The 21,108-nt window shown below is 44.1% G+C and overlaps 1 protein-coding gene across 16 annotated transcripts in view; it reads right to left on the bottom strand.

Moving 5' to 3' along the window:
- Positions 1–21,108, bottom strand: part of LOC113033089 (voltage-dependent N-type calcium channel subunit alpha-1B-like) — a 321,621-nt gene that overhangs the window by 239,363 nt on the left and 61,150 nt on the right. For 15 of the 16 annotated variants that reach the window (XM_026186433.1, XM_026186426.1, XM_026186427.1 and 12 more), the window contains one exon: positions 9,771–9,874. In XM_026186433.1, coding sequence (XP_026042218.1) covers positions 9,771–9,874 — 104 coding nt within the window. Of the gene's footprint in view, positions 1–9,770; positions 9,875–10,249; positions 10,313–21,108 lie in introns of those variants that run through there. The other variant, XM_026186431.1, reaches the window with a different exon arrangement.

Raw genomic sequence — 21,108 nt, 5'->3', positions numbered from 1 at the left:
CATTCAAAATAGTCAACAGGGTCGCAAGAAGCGTGTGGAAAAACCAAGGCGCAAAATAACTGCCCATGAACTGGGAAAAGTCAAGCGTGCAGCTGCCAAGATGCCACTTGCCACCAGTTTGGCCATATTTCAGAGCTGCAACATCACTGGAGTGCCCAAAAGCACAAGGTGTGCAATACTCAGAGACATGGCCAAGGTAAGAAAGGCTGAAAGACGACCACCACTGAACAAGACACACAAGCTGAAATGTCAAGACTGGGCCAAGAAATATCTCAAGACTGGTTTTTCTAAGGTTTTATGGACTGATGAAATGAGAGTGAGTCTTGATGGGCCAGATGGATGGGCCCGTGGCTGGATTGGTAAAGGGCAGAGAGCTCCAGTCCGACTCAGACGCCAGCAAGGTGGAGGTGGAGTACTGGTTTGGGCTGGTATCATCAAAGATGAGCTTGTGGGGCCTTTTCGGCTTGAGGATGGAGTCAAGCTCAACTCCCAGTCCTACTGCCAGTTTCTGGAAGACACCTTCTTCAAGCAATGGTACAGGAAGAAGTCTGCATCCTTCAAGAAAAACATGATTTTCGAGAGGGAGGGGAGAGAGCAGCGACATGTGAAGACGTGTTTTTGCGAGCTCTGCTTAGATTGACCATTTGCGTAATTTTCCCGCTCCCCTTCTAGTACATCCCGGCGCGAACCCGTCTCACAAGTGCCTAATCTTTCGAATCAGTTGTATTTTGTAGTCTAAAGCTGTTCAACATGCCTAAATCGCTCAAGCAGAAGCCGGGGCCTGATGCCTCGGACTTGCCTGGTGCGGATCCGGCCGCGGGGGTGGGGGCCGGGCCGGATCTCGACACAATCATGGCTGCCATAAAGCAAACGGAGCAGAATGTGCTAGCCAAGATCGACTCGTCTGTGATGACAGCTGCAGGTGAACTACACAAGAAAATAGACGACTTGGCGGGTGATTTAAGGTCAGAGGTCCTGAGTGTGCGCGCAGAGTTTGCGAAGGCTATCGAAGACATGCAGAAAGAAAACGCCACGCTCTCGACCCGCACTGATGATCTTGAGGAGGAAGCTAATGGCCAGGCTAACCGTGTTGTAGCACTGGAAGCTAAAGTTGATGCGCTATCTGCCCAAGTCGTCCGGTTGGCAGACAAGGCCGATGATTTGGAGTCCCGGCAACGTCGTGATAACTGCAGACTAATTGGAGTGGAAGAGGGATTCGGAAATATTCGACCGGAGAAAGCCGTGGCTGAATTGTTGAAGGAAGCGCTCGCCCTCGACTATACGCCGACGCTCGATCGGGCGCATAGGAGCCTGCAGCCGAGGCCAAAGGATGGAGATGCCCCGAGACCGATAATCGTCAAGTTCCACTATTTTCAGGAGAAAGTGGATGTTCTTCGAAAGGCCATGGGGGCAGGTCCCATTACCCGTAATGGGAAGCGTTTCTACATCTACCCAGATTACTCGGCCACCGTTAGAAAGAAGAGATCGGCCTTTACCGAGGTGAGAAGATTGCTTCGCCGGTGTACGGGAGTGAAATATGGTCTCCTGTATCCAGCTACATTGAAAATCACGACCCCGGCTGGCGAACGGATGTCTTTCGAAGACCCGATCAAGGCAAGGCACTACGTCGAGACCAATCTGCGCCCGCGGGAGACGGAGGGAGAGTGACAGTTAATTCACGGACCACAACAAGTATCACACGCTGCGTGCTACCATTGAGGTAGTCTGCACAGGCTGTGCATTGACTGGTGAACGTCGCCACGCTACGGTTGGATGCCCTTTATGATTGGACAAGGTATAGCTATAAGATGTTGGGGATTTCTGTGGATGTCATGTGGCCTGGGGAATATTTTATTTCAGAATATCTTTGGTATCCTCATTGGTCTTAGTTCCAGCCCGACACCATAACCCCAACAGTGCTTTTATTTTGCTTTTTGATGTATTCTGATTAATTAATCCCCTTTTTCTTATCACCAGTGTCATTATTTCTATTGGGTTTTACCCCTTTCTTGTGGGATTATTTTCCAACCGTGAGTGTTCAGAGCCGTACCGGCCTGTAAGTGGATGGGTGCCGACATGCATGCGGCGATAATGATGCTGAGTCAAGGGTCCTATTATACTTTGTTCTGTCTTTGCTGAGTTCATGTAAGAGTTTAAGCTAGTGTAAACGTGTTATATGCCTAGGAGACAGAGGAGTGTTTTCAGGGCAGTCTCAGGTTTGTGGAAGACCAGCCCAGGGGTCCAGGATGGTGAGAGGTTTATCTATGTTTATCTGTTTGTTTTTGTTAGTTTTGCTTTGGGTTTATCTGTGGTTTATGTTGTGGCTCAAACAGGCACTGAAACACTGAGATATAACCAACGTGCAGGATCAGTCTATTATCGATTGTGGCACTATGACTCTGGATAATGTGAATAATCAACAGAAATCGGTCTCATTCATTAGCTGGAACGTCAAAGGGCTGAATAATTTGGTTAAAAGAAGCAAGGTATTTAGTCACTTGAAATCGCTCAAACCTGACGTGATGTTTCTACAGGAGACACACTTAAATACTAACTCCCAAAAAAGATTAGGTTGTAAGTGGATTGGACAAATATATCATTCACGTTTTAACTACAAAGCCAGGGGAACAGCAATCTTAATTAGGAAGGGGGTTCCATTTGAACACTCTGAAGTGATATCAGATCCTAATGGCAGATATGTTGTTGTAGTGGGCAAGCTGTTTAACACACCACTAATACTGGCTAATATTTATGGACCTAACTGGGACAACGCACAGTTCTTTCTTAATTTTTTTTCGACTCTCCCAGACCTTGTCTCCTATAAACTAATTCTAGGTGGAGACTTTAATTGTGTCCTTTCTCCCCAGCTGGACCGATCAAGCGTGAGGTCGAGCAACACCCTCTCGTCAGCAGCAGTGGCTATTAATTCCCTACTTCGTTCTTACGGCCTATCAGACCCTTGGCGTGCAACAAACCCATCTACGAAGCAATTTTCCTTTTTTTCCCCTGTACATCATAGTTACTCCAGGATTGATTACTTCATTGTCGATAACCAGCTACTTCCCTTAATTTCCAGCACCAAATACCACAGTATAGTGTTGTCAGATCATAGCCCTGTGCAGATGGGTCTGGTTTTTCCAGGTAATGTAGCGCCCCAACGAACGTGGCGGCTAGACCCCCTATTACTTTTATGTGAACGCTTTAAAACGTTTCTCAGCAATCAGATTGACTTCTTTCTAGAAATTAATGACACCCAGGATGTGTCGAGGGGAGTCTTGTGGGAGTCTATGAAAGCCTATATTAGGGGCCAAGTTATTTCTTATGTGGCACACAGAGACAAGGAGCGCTCTAAACAACTTAAAGAACTGGCTGACAAGATTGCGGATATGGATAGGCGTTACGCTCTTTCACCTACGCCAGATCTTTTTAAGGAGAAATTACTGTTGCAAACTGAATTTGACACGCTTATGACATGGAGAGCCGAAAGAAATATTTTTAAATCCAGGCAGGTATATTATGAGCATGGAGATAAAGCGGGGAGGCTCCTTGCACTTCAGCTCAAACAGCGGTCAGCTGAGCGCGTGATTTCGGGAATTGAAATAGGTGCTGATTCGATATCTCACGACCCCCGAGTCATTAATGACCAGTTCAAATATTTTTACTCTACCCTATATCAATCAGAGGTGGGCAGTAATTCATCCGAGATCTACTCGTTTCTTGACTCGCTGGATCTTCCCAAGCTCTCTCCGGACGCTCAGTCGCCGTTGGAACAGCCGTTGTCGATTGAAGAGATAACGAATGCTATTAAATTATCTCAGACTGGAAGGTCGCCAGGTCCGGACGGTTTCCCCATGGAGTTTTACAAGGAATTCTCTTCGAAGCTCACACCTATTTTAGAATCAGTTTATGCTGAATCTTTTGCTACTGGCAATCTGCCGCAGACGCTTACCCAGGCCACGATCTCAGTCTTACTAAAGAAAGATAAAGATCCTGTACAGTGTAGCTCATACAGGCCAATAAGTCTTTTGTGCTGTGACTATAAGATTTTGCACTACGGTTGGACCCTATTATTTCCACCATTATTAATGAGGACCAAACGGGCTTTATTCCCGGACGGCAGTCATTTTTTAATGTGAGACGACTGTTTAATGTGGTATTCTCCCCCCATTCGACAATACAACCGGAAGTTATTCTGAGCCTTGACGCTGAAAAGGCGTTTGATAGAATCGAATGGTCCTACCTTTTCACAGTTCTGGAGAAATTCGGCATGGGACCTACTTTTTGTAGATGGATTAAAGTCCTATATTCAACGCCTATGGCTGCAGTCAGGACAAATGGTCTGATTTCGGAATATTTTTCGCTCTACAGGGGGACGAGGCAGGGCTGTTGCCTGTCACCCTTCCTGTTTGACATTGCGATCGAACCGCTGGCAATTGCTATTAGATCTGATGAGAGGATTAAAGGTATATCCAGGGGTGAGGTAATTCATAAAACTCTGCTTTATGCTGATGATCTCCTTTTGCAGATATCAGACCCAATTGGGAGTATGCCCCACCTTTTCCGCTGGCTGCGGGAGTTCAGCAACATATCGGGGTATAAGGTTAATTTATCAAAATCTTTACTGTTTCCATTGAACAATCTGGCAAAACAGACCACTTATGACGATTTGCCTTTTAAAATTGAAAATGACAAATTCACATATTTGGGACTGGAAATAGCTGGCTCGATTAAGACTATTTTCCAGTATAACTACAGGTCTATTCTGGACAGTACTAAATCTGATCTGGGTAGGTGGTCAAAACTTCCACTTTCGCTGGCAGGACGGATAAATGTGGTGAAGATGACTGTAATGCCCAGGTTTCTTTATCTATTCCAAATGATCCCCATCTTTCTCCCCAAATCCTATTTTGCCCAGCTGGATCGCTTTGTCTCTTTGTTCATATGGAACAAAAAACCTGCGCGCATAAGGAGAGCAAGCCTGGAGAGAGCTAAAGCTGATGGTGGTTTGGGCTTACCTAATTTCTTATTCTATTATTGGGCTGCTAACATTGTCAAGCTGACATATTGGATAACCATGTTTGCGGATGGGGAGGGTCCAGTCTGGGCAGATATGGAACTGAGAGCTACACTCCCAATCTCTCCGATTTCGATCTTAACTGCCCCTCTCCCACTGAATGTCAAAGCATCTGGGCTGAACTCCAATTTGGTGGTTCAAAATTCAATTAAGATCTGGGGTCAATTCAGGAAACATTTTAACTTGACAAATACTTGTAGCTTTTCTCCGATAATGTTCAACCATCTTTTTACACCATCTCAAATAGATCATTCATTTGCAGTCTGGCACAGAAACGGTCTGGTTTTCTTTCAAGATCTCTTCACTGAGGATGGCTTTGTCTCATTTAAATATTTGTGTGAAGACCATAACTTACCAAAGTCTCACTACTTCAGATACCTTCAGGCTCGGAGTTTTGCCTCTAAATTTCTCCCAGGGTACCCGTCTCTGCCCTCTAAGGACCTACTGTATCTAGTTCTTAATGTGAGTCAGCCCACTAAAAGAGCAATATCGAAGATTTATGCATTGATTCTTGAAAACTGCCCTCATACATGGGACAAACCTAAGGCGGCGTGGGAAGGGGAGGTTGGAGAACTCATATCAGAAGACATCTGGAAGAAAGCCATACAGCGTATACATACGTCTTCTCTCTGTATTAGACATGGCCTGATTCAATTTAAGGTCGTCCACAGGCTCCACTATTCTAATGACAGACTGTCTAAACTGTACCCTGATGTTGCACCGAATTGTCCTAGATGTGATTACTCTCCTGTTTCTTTGGGGCACATGTTTTGGTCATGTCCCTCCCTGTATGGTTTCTGGACATCAATTTTTCAATCACTGTCAGCTATATCGGGTGAAACACTGCGGCCTGACTCTTTGATAGCTATCTTCGGTGTACCTCGGGAAGAGCTGAGACTCTCTCCCCTCCACAAGAACGCAATAGCCTTTGCCTCGTTGCATGCCCGCCGTCTGATACTGCTGAGCTGGAAGGCGTCGAACCCTCCTTCCTACGTCCATTGGATTAGAGAGGTGATGTTGGGATTAGCTCTGGAAAAAATTAGGTATACCGTGCGCGGCTTGGAGAGTAAATATGACAAAACCTGGTCACGGTTCATAACTCATGTCAAGAGTCTGTCTTTTGCCTGATTTATTGTTCTTTACTTGTTGGTGATTTATGCTCTTGCTCTCTTCTCGGACTGCTGTCCATAGTCTCCTCAATGCCCGTACTTTGACTGTTGGGATTTCTTTATTCCCTTTTTCTTCTTTGTTTCTTCTCTCATGTGCCGGGGTCCGGCTGTTGGTGCTATAATGACTGTCACAGATTGGTTTGAGTGTTTCTCCCCTTTTTTTTTTTTTTTTTTTTTTTTTTTGTGTTGTGTGTATTGTGCTTCCTGGTTGTGGGGATGCCACCTGGATGGGGGTGGGGGGTAGGGTTCGCAACTTTTGTAAGAAATTCTGGACTGTTTTGTTGGAAAACTATAAATAAAGTTGTAAAAAAAAAAAAAAAAAAAAAAAAAAAAAAAAAAAAAAAAACATGATTTTCATGCAGGACAATGCTCCATCACACGCGTCCAAGTACTCCACAGCGTGGCTGGCAAGAAAGGGTATAAAAGAAGAAAAACTAATGACATGGCCTCCTTGTTGACCTGATCTGAACCCCATTGAGAACCTGTGGTCCATCATCAAATGTGAGATTTACAAGGAGGGAAAACAGTACACCTCTCTGAACAGTGTCTGGGAGGCTGTGGTTGCTGCTGCACGCAATGTTTATGGTGAACAGATCAAAACACTGACAGAATCCATGGATGGCAGGCTTTTGAGTGTCCTTGCAAAGAAAAGTGGCTATATTGGTCGCTGATTTGTTTTTGTTTTGTTTTTGAATGTCAGAAACGTATATTTGTGAATGTGGAGATGTTATATTGGTTTCACTGGTAAAAATAAATAATTGAAATGGGTATTTATTTGTTTTTTGTTAAGTTGCTTAATAATTATGCACAGTAATAGTCACCTGCTGTCATGGTTCGGCCGTGTGGCAGGCAGGATGAGGACCCAAATTGCAAACTCACAGACACGGGGGATAAACTCAAAATGCAGCTTTATTGCTGGCAGGTGATAAACAATAACGATGATACAAAAGCAATGCAAAACTACACTAAACTGGGAAAAGCTAAAGTAACATATACCGGAAGACACGGGGAGAACCACACACGGCATGAGGGAGAACGCGACGCCGAACAGAGGGAGACTCAGACAGAAATACACAGAGGGTAAACGAGGAAAGTGGGCACACACGGGGAACACAGGTGACACTGATAATCATAACGAGACAGGGCGGGGTGAACTGAACATGACATGTACAGGCACAGAGGTTCAGACAGGAGGAGAGAGAGCACGGGGAAAACACAGACATAACGGGCTGGGGAAACATGAAACAACCACAAAGGGAGACGAGGGCTCACAGATACACAGAGGGGCACACAGGGGGTAAAAGCCATGAAGGGAAAACACTTAGGGAACAACACAACAGGGCAACTCAGAAAACATGGCCTAAATAAGGAACGAAATATAAAAATACAAGGAACTAAGAATACTGGGCCCACATGGCCCAGGACCGTGACACCTGCACACACAGATATCCCCCTAAAATAGTTAAAACTAAAAACAAACTTAAAAACTACTTCCAAAAACATTCAGCTTTGATATTAATGAGTTTTTTGGGTTCATTGAGAACATGGTTGTTGTTCAATAATAAAATTATTCCTCAAAAATACAACTTGCCTAATAATTCTGCACTCCCTGTATACACGAATTAATGTTGAGTAAGAAAATATTCTGCCAATTACTTTGCAACAACAACAAATTACTAGGGTCTTTGAGGGACAGTCTGACTTGTTTTCAAAAAGAAACTGTGAGGTAGATTTGATAATAGGAGGGGAAAGTTTACATTAAGAGTAAGGACAGAGTCAATCCACAATGCTATGTCTTAAAAAAAATCACCTTAACTGCTGGAAGCTGGAAAATTAACATGAATGCCACTCTGTGAGTCCATCCTTAATTTGCAAGATATGTGAAGACAGTGCAAGGGGTACTGTGAGACCTGCATTCAAATGTGACACACAAGATTTCTGCACTGGCTTTTTAATACAATCAACAAATTTACTGATGAATTTTTAAATTATCTGAAAGCATAGTTCTATTCTAGTTCAGCTAGGCATCTTTAGTGTTAATGCTCATATTCAATTATGTTTTAAAGCTGTGTTACTGAAAAGAGCTTCAGAAATGAAGTTAAAAATGACATAAAGTGTAAGAGTAACAGTGCAATGTGCTCAGCATCACATATGGGAGAAGAAAAGTTGTAATCAGGAGTAACAGTCTGACAGCCTGTGTGCTCCCTGATTAAAACAATATTATTTGCTCTGTACACCATATTTGCACACATTTTGAAATCACATGCAATGCTTTTGAAGACCGTTTGAGGACTTCAACACAACTTTTTATATATATAAAACAAATCTGAATAACAGAACAGATTTTAACTATAGCTGACTTAAAATTGTGATTAATTATACTTTACAAAACTAGTGATTTATGACTCCCCCCGTTAATAAAAAAAACACAAAAAAACCCAAAACGTAAAAGCGTAAATCCTAGTATCTGTTTGTGACTGCTGTTTAGTGCTGAGAAGGCTTAGCTGTATTTGTAAATTACAATGATGTAAGAAAAATTTGCGAAAAGAATTATCAGCAAAGCTGTAAGCTGCCAAACAAAACCACCAAGCTAAAAGAAAACAACACAAATAGAGAAACTGATATTAGAGTCACACTAGGAAAAACAGTAGTTGGACGCCACAGCACAACCAAAATTAGATCCTTCAGCTGTTCAAAATCCCACTAGGCTGGCCGACATGATAAATGATGGGCAGGGCTGTGAGTACTCAGACTGTGTTTTTTTGGAACACAATATGGACAAGATCTTGGAGAAGTTCATGGCTCTGCAATATGGATAACATCTTGAAGAATAACAACGGGAATTGAGAAACCTGGTGACCAGTGATGGACATTAGACTACTGTAAAATTGGAAGCAGTTTGTTCGCACTAACCAAATCAACTACCATCTTCATCTCATGTGCCCCCCCCTAGTGCCAGCTGGATGCTCAAGGCAAAAGCTGACAGGAATAACAAATTCTCCTTTTTTTCTCTTCGTCTTTCCTCATGTTGTGCATTTTCCATTGTTATACCCAACCTGTCTTCCACATATGATGTTTGTGTAATGTATGTATGGTCGGAAGGGTAAGATGGCTCTGGCAAAGGTCGGCAGCCTTAACCCAATTTCCTTTGGGGTCAACCTTCAGGATCAATAAAGTTTTATTGAATTGAATTGAAAATGAATTGAATTGGTAATGCCACTGTGGTTATGTCTTTGTTATAGTCTACAGCCTTGAAAAATTCTCAACTGAAATGTAGAATTTGTATGTTTAAACACACAGGTAGACACAAATGCTTTGTGAGAACATGCCCTTTCTCAACATGGTATGACTCAAAGAATATTTAACTACTTGCAGCAATGAACCAGTACAGGTTTCTGTTTCCCCATTTTATCTTATCTTTGGCAAGCCAACAAGGTGCAGCGACTTGGTAAGATAAAGCTGGGTTCAAATATAAGGAATAGTTTTAGGAATTTTTATCTCAGACCATCCTCATAGTTTGTACTCACCCTGACAGCACACCTAGCACCAGGTTGAGCATGAAGAAAGAGCCGATGATGATGAGAGGGATGAAGTACAGCCAGTTCCACATGTTCCCTGAGGCATCATTGGCCTGAACACATAAACACATAGAAACAAAGACTAGAACTGTAAATACCACTCTGTGATTGTACTTATGGGATAAGACTGATTTATGCATGTTTTTATGTCTGCACTGTGTGTATTTTTCTTCATTTCAAGCAATCTTCTAAAAATACTAACACCAACCTATATGTTTGTTCATCTGTTAGTATTGACAGGTTTCTATGGGCTCAAATTGTGGTCATAAATATTTTATACTTGTAAATCAAATGCGTAGTTGTGAACTGAGTTTTGTAACCCTGTAAACCAAAATGTGTGAAAGTTTTCCGTTTGCTTTGTATCTATAACCAGACCTCAATGAAAAGAATTTGTAACTCGTGTTCCCAGTGAAGAAGTAGGAGCCTACCAGTCAAAAGTTTTAGAACATCCCAATTTTTCCAAGTCCCTTGAATAGGTTGACAAAGGTAAGTGGTGAACTGCCAGAGGTCAAAAAAAAGAAAGAAAAGGTAAGCTCACCCAAAACTGAAAAATAATGTACATTTCAAATTATACAAAAATGCTTTTTTTTCCCAACACAACACAAATTGGGTTAACAATTTAAAACTGTTCTGCAGCAATGGAGGTTGATCAAGCTGTGAATGCTGGCTCTAATAATTCCTACAGGTGTTCCAACTTTTCTGGATTACTTACAACCTGTCTGCATAAAAGTGTTGCATCAGTTGAACAGTATTGTAGGGCTGCACAATTAATCATTAAAAAATCGCAATCTCAATTCATACTTATGTGTGATCACATTTCTAAATGACAACAATAACAAAAAAAAAAAAAGTGACGATTGTACGGCATTTTGATCCGGGACATAATCTGCAAGAAAACAAGCGCTCACTCTTCCTGCTCAACAAATGACAAGGGCGGAGCCTTATACCACGTGATTCAGAAGCCAGCTGGCAGGAAAAAACAACGGAGAGCACGTGAGAGAAACTGCCTGAGGGGAGAAAACACAGTGAGCGCAGAGGAAAAGCTCACTGATGGCAGTGAGAATGAAAACCCAACTGTAAAATTAATTCCAAGAAAAGGTTCTCATTCCCCTGTGTGGAAGTTTTTTGGTTTTATAGAAGACAATGAGAGTCAAAATTATATCATTTGCAAGCTGTGTTTTGCCATAGTAGCAGCACCACAAGCTAACACTACGAATTTGTATAACCACCTTAAATGTCACCATAAAGTGCAATATGACAAAGCTGTAAAGGCCAAGAAAGTGACAGGAGAAAATCCGTCCCAGTCAACCACCCAAACATCAATAATGGGAACCTTATACAGCGCTTCCCCATACCCGTTGAACTCCCGCAGGCACAAAGAAATTACGGAAGCTATCACTTATCACCTGGCTAAAGATATGGCTCCCATCAACACTGTGCAAAACGAGGGATTTAGGAAAATGCTACACAGTGCCGTCCTGCAACTATTTTTCAAATGTTGCACTACCTGGTCTATACACGCAGTGTCGAGCAACGGTGGAGACGGAATTACAAGCAGTACAACATTTTGAAAAAAAATAAAGCCTCCGGAACGATCTCTACCGCCATCGGAGCCATTTTCTGGTGAGTTCCACAAGTGTGCTGGTTTCCTAACACAGATCACGTTGCCTTTTAGGCAGCTGCGGCAGAATTATGAAAGTGATGGAGCAAAAATTGCCTTTTTTGTTCAGTTACTCCGCGGTCAAGCCTTAAACTGGGCTCAAGCAGTGCTACAAACCGACCAGGAGATTGCTTATGCTGAATTTCTCTCAAAGTTTATAAGTGTGTTTGAAAGGGGCACCGGAGCAGAAGCAGCGGGTCACTGTTTGCTGAACTTAAAACAAGGAAGACGGTGTATGGCGGACTTCTCTGAGGAGTTTTGGACACTGGCTGAGGAGACTGGATGGGGGCAGCCCACGTTGATAAGTACTTTATTAAACTGTCATGGTCCTGGGTCATTTTGACCCAGTGTTCTTAGTTTTCCTGTAGTTTTGTATTTTGTTCCTTATGTCCATTGGATTGTTTGGTTTGGTATTTGGATTCCCCCTGTGTCCATGCTTTTATTGTGGTGTTTGTTCTGGTACCGTGTTCCCGTCCTTTGTGTTCTGTGTTCTCGTCATCCCCTCGTATTCATCCTTGTTCTCTGCCTCTCTCTCTCTGTGCTCATCTCTGTGTACTGTGTTGTGTTTAAGGTCCACATCTTGGTGTCAGTATTTTCAGTTTCGTGTCCTCCCTGCTCGGTCATGAGTAATTGTCTTCAGCTGTGTTCCCCGTGTGTTCCCACTTCCCTCGTTACCTTCTTGTATTTATGTCAGAGTGTCCCTTTGTTCTGTGTTGCGTCGTCCCTCTAGGTTGTGTGCATTTCCCGTGTCTTCCCAGCGCCTCAGCTTTAGTTGCTCCCAGTATAGTTTTTGTATGACTTCTTATCAGAGGTGTGGACTCGAGTCACATGACTTGGACTCGAGTCAGACTCGAGTCATTAATTTTATGACTTTAGACTTGACTTGAAAAAATGTTCTAAGACTTGTGACTTGACTTGGACTTTTACACCAATGACCTGGGACTTGAATTGGACTTGAACCGGTTTACTTGAAAAGACTTGATATTTCACCCCAAATATAAAATTTAACATGCATATTATATAGAGATTGAAAATGTGACGTCATTCAGGGGTAAAACCGCAAAGGATTCTGGGAACTCGTGGCAAGAGGTACTAGCGCACGCAGGCTTTCAATTGAAATCAGTCACACAGCGATAAAAAAAGAAACACACAAATGGCAAGAAGCTGTTGAATTATTAACTGCAATAGCCGGTCGCATGACAGCCACGGAAAGCCAACGGGTAAAGAGATCGGTTGTTATCGGATTATGTTGTTGAAGAGAAATTGTTCGAGCCATGTTTCCGAAGTAACAAAGAGGCGACGGATGGCCTGGATTGCAGCCATTCAAAGACCAAATATAACGTCCCAGAACACTCCAGCTCACAGGTTAGTCTGCTCCAAGCATTCCCACAAAGGCAAGTCTTCTGTTGTAGTTAATGCGCCATTTTCATAACATAATTGGTGATATAGGTTACAAGCAAGTCTGGCGCTGAACAGAAATTGTCGCGCTATGCTCCTGTGTTTATTGTGCATAAATAGTGAATTATCCTGACACAATATTGCGTTTCGCTTCTGTTATTATGGTACATTGACAAAAACATATACTTTTATTCACAGGATAAAACAGTTTTTTTGTATCACTAATTGCCCAGTACGATTACAGCATACAGTATTATTGTCACTGCTACATTTCTGTAACGCGTACCAGAAATTATTTCCACTGCTAATTAATTACCGTTGAGCGTAAAGGTCCTATTAATAAACGGTTAACGAATGTGTATTTATGATGACGATTTGTGAGACTGGTAAACTTACCTTTGTTCATACGATGGTCTTTCGTTCTACACGGTGCATTTCAAGGTCCTGTACCCATCCGTCGGTAAACTGTACCTGGGCTTGTTGCAGTGACCTGAAGTTACTAAACTTCATGAGTGTGTGCACTCACTCCAAGAACCGTATAATTATAAATATGCATATAAATATGCTACAATGAGATAGCTGACTTCATCTAACTAGCAAATGTTGTCCAGGCTACGTTGGTGATGCAGTTTTTTTTAATATGTATGATATTTTTGTCATGCAATTTTAAAGCCGGTCCTACAACCGCATCCAAGAATAACATGCAGCTTGTCTCAGAACTGTCGGTGAAAATTATTCTTGGAGCTAGGTTTAATTGAGCTGCATTTTAAAGAGGTGCAATTTCACAATTTGTGTATATTTTCTAAGTTCACTATTTTGTCATGTGTTGAGAAAAACACAGATTTAAAAATTACATGGTCTAATATTTACATTTAGCATATAACTGCAACATTCTTTTTTCGTTTTTTTTTTTTTTTAAGACTTGAAAGGACTTGAAATTCAAAATTTCAGACTTGTGACTTTACTCGGACTTTTGCACCAGTGACTTGAGACTCGACTCTGACTTGCCTGACATTACTTGAGACTTGACTTGAGACTTGAGGATAAAGACTTGAGACTTACTTGAGACTTGCAAAACAATGACTTGGTCCCACCTCTGCTTCTTATGTTCCTGTTAATAAAGACCTGCCTTTGAGTTCATCCCCGTGTGTCTAGAGCCGTGCATTTGGGTCCTCTCTTGCCTTCACACAGCCGCCGCATGACATAAACAATGTTTGTGATGAACTCAAGGGTGAAATACTAATGAGAGAATTGCCCAAAACCCTGTCGGAGGTGATAACCTTATGTGTGAACGTAGATGAACATATGAGGGCGCATCGCTGCACCGGCAACTACAGTTCCCGGAGGCCCGTGGGGCGAGCGGAGACAGCTTCTAGCGGAAGCGGAGGTAGAGATCGGGATGTGGATCGCGGCGATGAGCATGAGCAACCAATGCAGATCGGACGCTCCCAATTCTCCCCGGAGGAACGAGCCCGCCGACGGAGGGCCGGTGAGTGCTTTTACTGCGGCCGCAAGGGCCATATCGCCATTGTCTGTCCAGCACGGCCAAAAGACCACGTCCGCCGGTAGAAAGGAGGGTACGGGTGGGCGAGGTCTCCTTTTCACATTCTCCTCCACGTTTCATGCTAGCTGCTAAAGTGACTGTCCACTCTGCCTCCCACTCCCTTCAGTAGCTGATTTGACTGGAGCAGAGTTTCATGGATGCTTCCCTGGCTCTTGAACTCAAAGTTAACACACAAGCATTGCCCCACGCCTTGCAGGTTACCACTTTAAATGGTCAGCGTCTTCCCAATATAACTCTTATTACAGAACCCGTGTCCCTAACTCTATCTGGTAATCACAGTGAAATGTTACAGTTTTATGTTTTTCAAGCTCCTCTCACACCCTTAGTGCTGGGATTTTCATGGTTGCGCCAGCATAACCCCGTACTCGACTGGAAAGAGGAGAGGGTTCTGGGGTGGGGTGAGGAATGTCACATGACCTGTTTAAAAGGTTAAGGTTAAGGTTCTTTATTTGTCACATGCATAGTTATACAAGTATAACACACAGTGAAATGTAGCCTGACACGCTCCTCGACAAAAAATGGGGGGGGGTGTAGAGGAAAAACATTAAAGCTGCTACTCCTGTAAAAACATCATGTAACCCACCACCACACTAGTCCCCTGACCTTTCAGCCATTCCGTCGGAGTATCATGATCTCAACCAAGTGTTTTGTAAGGACCGGGCCCGCTTTCTTCCTCCTCACCGCCCGTACGTTTGCAGTATTGATTTGCTCCCAGGTGCACCCCTTCCCACTAGTCGCTTGTACAGCCTCTCTCAACCTGAACGTGAATGCATGGAGAAGTACATCAATGAATCCTTGGCTAATGGATTGATTTGCCCCTCTTCATCCCCTGTGGCTGCTGGGTTCTTCTTTGTGACTAAGAAAGATAAAAGCCTCTGGCCATGTATTGATTTCCGGGGCCTCAATAACATCACCATTAAGAATAAGTACCCTCTGCCATTCTTGTCATCCGCTTTTAAACTCCTGCAGGGGGCGACTAAACTCGATTTGCGAAATGCTTACCACTCAGTCAGGATAAGAGAGGGAGACGAGTGGAAAACAGCCTTCAACACGCACCTGGGCCATTTTGAATACTTGGTCATGCCGTTTGGACTAACTAATGCTCCCACTGTTTTTAAAGGTCTAGTAAATAATGTGCTCCATGATTTCATCAATCGTTTTGTGTTTGTGTACCTTGATGACATTCTCATCTTCTCCCGCTCTCTCTCTGATCATGTACACCATGTCAGACAAGTCCTGCAACGCTTCCTGGAGAATCGCCTGTTTGTTAAAGGAGAAAAGTGCGAGTTTCATGTGAGTACTGTGTCATTCTTAGGCTACATCATTGACCGGGGCGATTTAAGAGCCGATCCAGCTAAAGTACAAGCAGTCTTGGACTGGCCCACTCCACCTAATTGTAAGCAGCTTCAACGGTTCCTGGGTTTCGCCAACTTTTATCGGAGGTTCATTCGTGACTACAGTAAGATTTTTTTGCCGCTAACTTCCCCTAAGGTACCTTACTACTGGGATGATCGAGCCCAGGAGGCCTTCACGCAGCTAAAGAAACGCTTTGCTTCGGGCCCCATCCTCAGGCAGCCGGATCTCAAGCGGCAGTTTATTGTAGAGGTGGACGCCTCGGATATAGGAGTTGGAGCCATTCTCTCCCAACAACAAGAGGGTAAGCGCCACCCTTGCGCTTACTTTTCCCGTCGTCTCCCTCCCGTAGAGCAGAACTATGACATCGGGGACCGGGAACTGCTAGCAATCACACTCGCCCTGGAGGAGTGGCGCCACTGGCTAGAAGGCGCAGTGGAACCCTTTGTAGTATGGACAGATCACAAGAACCTCGAATACATCCGGTCGGCTAAACGGCTAAACGCCCGACAAGCCAGGTGGGCTCTGTTCTTTACAAGATTCTGCTTTACAATCACCTACAGGTCCGGTTCACGGAACGTGAAACCCGATGCTCTTTCCCGCCAATTCACCGCCTAAGAGGATCAGGCCCGTGACTCTCCTATTCTCCCTCCCACATGTGTAATCGGAGTCCTGTCATGGGAGATCGAGTCCCGGGATCCCAGCAGAAATAGTCTCGGACCGGGGTCCACAGTCTCTCGTCAGGTTTTCATCCGCAGACCAACGGTCAAGCAGAATGGGCCAACCAAGAACTCAAGGCAGCTCTCCGCTGCTTGACGTCCACTAATCAAATCACCTGGAGTGACCAACTGACGTGGGTGGAGTATGCCCACAACAGCCTTACCTCATCCGCCACTGGCGTCTCTCCATTCGAGGCCTCCCTGGGGTCTCAACCCTCCCTGTTCCCAGCAATCGAAGGTGAGCACTTTGTGCTCTCTGTTCAGCAGCACCTGCAGCGATGTCGGCGTGAAAGGCGGGCCACTAGAGCTGCCCTTCTTTGCACTGCAGACAGAAACAAACAGCTGGCGGATCGCCACTGGACCCCCGCCCCGGCATACTCCTCTGGACAGAAGGTTTGGCTCTCGACTCGGTATGTACCTCTCAGGACTGAATCACAAAAACATTCCCCCACCTTTATTGGACCATTCAAAGTAGACTCCATTGTTTATCCCGTTTCTGTGCACCTCAAGCTCCCCAGGACCATGCATATCCATAATGTGTTTCATGTCTCACAAGTTAAGCCCCATTGTTCCAGTCCTCTGCGTGTAGATCCTGAGAGTAACCCATGACATCTTTCCTACAGAGAAATTGCAAAGAATGTCAAGGTGTCAGTGAGTACAGTTTCCTTCACCATCAAAAGGCACTCAGAAACAAACTCTGACAGGAACAGGTCAGGGATACCCAAAGCCACAACTGAATCAGAGGACAAGTTTCTGAGAGTCAACAGCTTGCGTGACAGGTGGCTCACAGGACAACGGCTTCAAGCACAGCTCGATAGTGGTCATAGTAAGTAAGTCTTAGTTTCAACTTTCAGGTTTGACAGGATGAGATGCAGCAAGAAAGCCATTGCTAAGCATAAGACAAACAGACTTCCCTGAGCCATGAAACACTGCCACTGGACTACTGAAGACTGGAAGAAGGCATTGTGGACTGATGAATCAAAATTTGAAGTCTTCAGTTCATCACTTTGTATGTCTTTGAGTAGGTGCCACAGTGTGTGGCGTCAACTGTCAGACATGGAGGAGGAAGTGTGATGGTCTGGGGTCGGTGACTTGTACAGAGTGAGAGGGACCCTGAACTGAAACAGCTACCACAGCGCCATGCAGTACTTGTGCAAAATGAATACCAAAAAAAAAAGAATTTAAAAAAGTAGTGTAGCAGCATATACTGGGAGAAAAAATAAAACAAAGTTACATTAATATTAATCCTAAAGGTCATCTATAGAGTGAGGAGTTGTACAGTGTTATTGCCACAGGTAGGAAGGATTTCCTGTGGTGGTCAGTTCTGCATTTTGGGGAGATGAGTCTTTTGCTGCGTGTGCTCTGATAATCGAGGCGTACATGGGGTGAGAAGAGTTGTTCATGATACTGAGGAGCTTTTTTAGCATTGTCCTCTCAGACAATCCACCAGGATTTCCAGTCTGACACCCAGGACAGAACCAGCCTTTTTAACCAGCTTGTTGGCATCAGCTGTCTTCACCCCACTGCCTCAGCACACAGCCGCAAAGAACACAGCACTCTCAACCACAGAGTGATTGAACATGGTCATTTTCCTACAGACATTAAAGGACCTGAGGCGCTTCAGTAGGAAAAGCCGACTCAGCCGATTCAGTGTTCTTGGACCAGTCCAGTTTACAGTCAATGTGTATCCCCAGGTACCGGTAGTCTTCCACGACCTCAGCCCCTTTGATGGGGAACAGGGGTAGGAGGAGGAGCAGGCTTCCTAAAGTCCATGATCAGTTCCTTTGTTTTTATGATGTTATGTTGTAGATAGTTTGTAGATAGCTCACACCACTCAACAAACCTGTCCGCCACATTACTGTATTCCTCCTGCTGTACGTCCCTGATACAGCCCAGAGTCATCCGAGAATTTCTGCAGATGACATGACTGAGACTTGTACCTGAAGTCAGATGTGTAGAGGGTGAAAAGGAAGGGTGACAGGACCTTCCCCTCTGGCACCCCCATGCTGCTCAGGATGTTATCCGACCAGCAGCTCTTCACCCTATTTAACAGACTTGTTAAATAGTCTGTGATCCAAGCTACCAGTGGGGCATCCACCTGCATTTCTGTGAGCGAATTCCCCAGCAGTGATGGTCTGATTGTGTTAAAAGCACTAGAGAAGTCAAAGAACATGACCCTCACAGTGCTCCCAACAATGTCCAGATGAGAATAAGCATGGTCCAGCAGGTAGATGATGGCATCTTCCACACCGATACGGGGTCGATAAGCAAAATGCAGGGGTCCAGCCAAGGCTGCACCAGCGGACGCAGGATGAGTCTCTCCAGCATCTTCATAACATGTGAAGTCTGAGCCACTGGCCTGCAGTCACTGAGGGTCGACAGATTGATCTTTTTGGGAACAGGGACCAGGCAGGATGTCTTCCAGAGTGATGGAAACCTCTGCAGGTTCAGACTCATGTTGAAGATCCGATGTAGAACTCCACGCACAGCACCTTGGGACTGACACCATCAGGGCCTGCAGCTTTACTGGACTGGAGTCTGCCCAGTTCTCTTTTGATGTCATCTGCTGAAAGGGACAGAGTGAGACAGGCTGAGGGGGGAGGAGAGGGGGGAGGAAAATATGGGAAGAGCTAGGAGTGGAGACAGGAGACGCAGGGCAATCAAACCTATTGAAGTGCAGACTTAGGTTGTTGTTGAATGTGCATTCAACGTCCCCCTCCATTCCCACACCTGTCTTTTGTCTCTGGCCAGTAATGGCCCGCATTCCATTCCACACCTCCCTGGTGTTGTTTTCTTGGAGTTTGCTTTCCAGCTTCCTTCTGTAGGACTCCTTTCCCTCAGCACTCTTGGCTTTCAGCTCCTTCTGCACCAGGTTCAACTGTTCTTTGTCCCCGTTTCTAACAGCTCTCTTTTTCTTGTTTAGTGTAGCTTTGATGTCTTTGGTTACCCAGGGATTATTGTTGGAGAAGCAGCAAATGGTTTTTTTGGGGACCACCTTGTCTACACAGAAATTAATATAATCTGTAACACAGCCTGTGAGATTAGCTATATTGTCCCCATGAAAGTCATAAAGAAAATCCCAGTCTGTTGACTCAAAGCATCCCTAAAAAGTCTAACAGTTTTTATGGCTGGAGGTTGTCTCTAAATGGCAGGTTTGTAAAGGGGCTGGAGGTAGACAAGGTTGTGATAAGGCCTGCCTAGAGGAGGGAGAGGGATGGAGGTGAATGCCTCAGTAGCATTGGTATAAAACAGGTCTAGTGTTTGATTTTGCAGTCCACATAATACTTGAATGTAGGTAAAAAAGTGGAGAGGTTAGTGTGGTTGAAATTGCCCATTACAGCCACAAACACGGAGGGGCTTCGATTCAGAAGGTCTGCTGTCGCAGAGCTGATGATGTCATAAGCCTGCAGCGTGTTAGCAGCCATGTCTCTGTGAAAAACACAACACTGCATTCTCAGAAAAGTTTCTTCGTCCTCGTTAGCGTCACGAGCTTGTCCATTTTATTTAGCAATCGGTCTGACGTTACCAGTCACTACTGATGGGAGAGCAGGACGAAATCTTTTTCTCTTCAGTTGTCGTTCCTTCTCGGCTCTGCAGCCATGGTAAATCCTTTTGATCACTGCGGGGACGCCAGCGGGGACGCCAGCGGGGACGCCAGTGTGGCTAAACTGCCGAAGTCCCAGTAGCTGATCTCGACTGTAAACAAAGGGGCAGTGTGCCGTCGCGGTCATCTCAGAGGACTTGTAGTTTTGAATTACTTGTCAAATGGATAGAATTACTTGCCTGTGCAAGTATACTGAAGAAAACACCCTACTCAGTAGAAAATACGAAAATGACAAATAAATGACAAATACATAAAACCAGAAGTAAGGACACTGGCCCTTGAGGACTGGAGCTTGACACCCGTGGTGTATAGGATCACAGTCTTAGGCCTTTTCCACATTTAAAAACGAAATTGTTTTTTTTTTAAATGCGCATGTCCAGAATCACTCCCTTTCCCTGTTAGAAACTACATTAGTAATTAAACCGTTTTAGTATTTTTTTTTCTTAACAAGTGACTTTTTGTCCTGACTCTTTCTTCAATGAACTACAATTATGAGGTGTAGAAGTTTATAACTAAGAAGAAAGGCTAAACTTTTTCTTTGAAGGAGAATCTATTGGCTAGCACTGCTTGCATCTTCTGTATACCAAGCTATTCAAATGTGAGGATATTTGGGAAAAATTGAGTCAAGCAAGAGATTAAAGATCCCAAGGACACCAGCAAACCTATAACACAATTGCTAGAAAAGAAAATAATCAAGGTGTTGCAATTCATTCCCTTAACCAGATTGAAATGCTGTTACATTGTTTTGTATCACCAAATACTCGCAACATTCAAAGAACTGAAGAAAGATTCTATAGAACAAGAGGTCATAATTTTCCACAACTGATAATATAATCTAGAAAACAATTACTTCAGTTGCTGTTGGGTAAACTTTTTCACATTTCATTTTGTTATTTTTTTCAATTTGTTTTTTAATGTGAGCTCACATTTTGGGGGGATAGCTGTGATGGGGTGTGGCTTAGTTGCAGAGGAGTGGTGGAGCAGTGGAT

Source organism: Astatotilapia calliptera, chromosome 12 (assembly GCF_900246225.1).
Source record: "Astatotilapia calliptera chromosome 12, fAstCal1.2, whole genome shotgun sequence".
Taxonomy (NCBI): domain Eukaryota; kingdom Metazoa; phylum Chordata; class Actinopteri; order Cichliformes; family Cichlidae; genus Astatotilapia; species Astatotilapia calliptera.
This window is presented reverse-complemented; position numbering and strand designations above follow the sequence as displayed.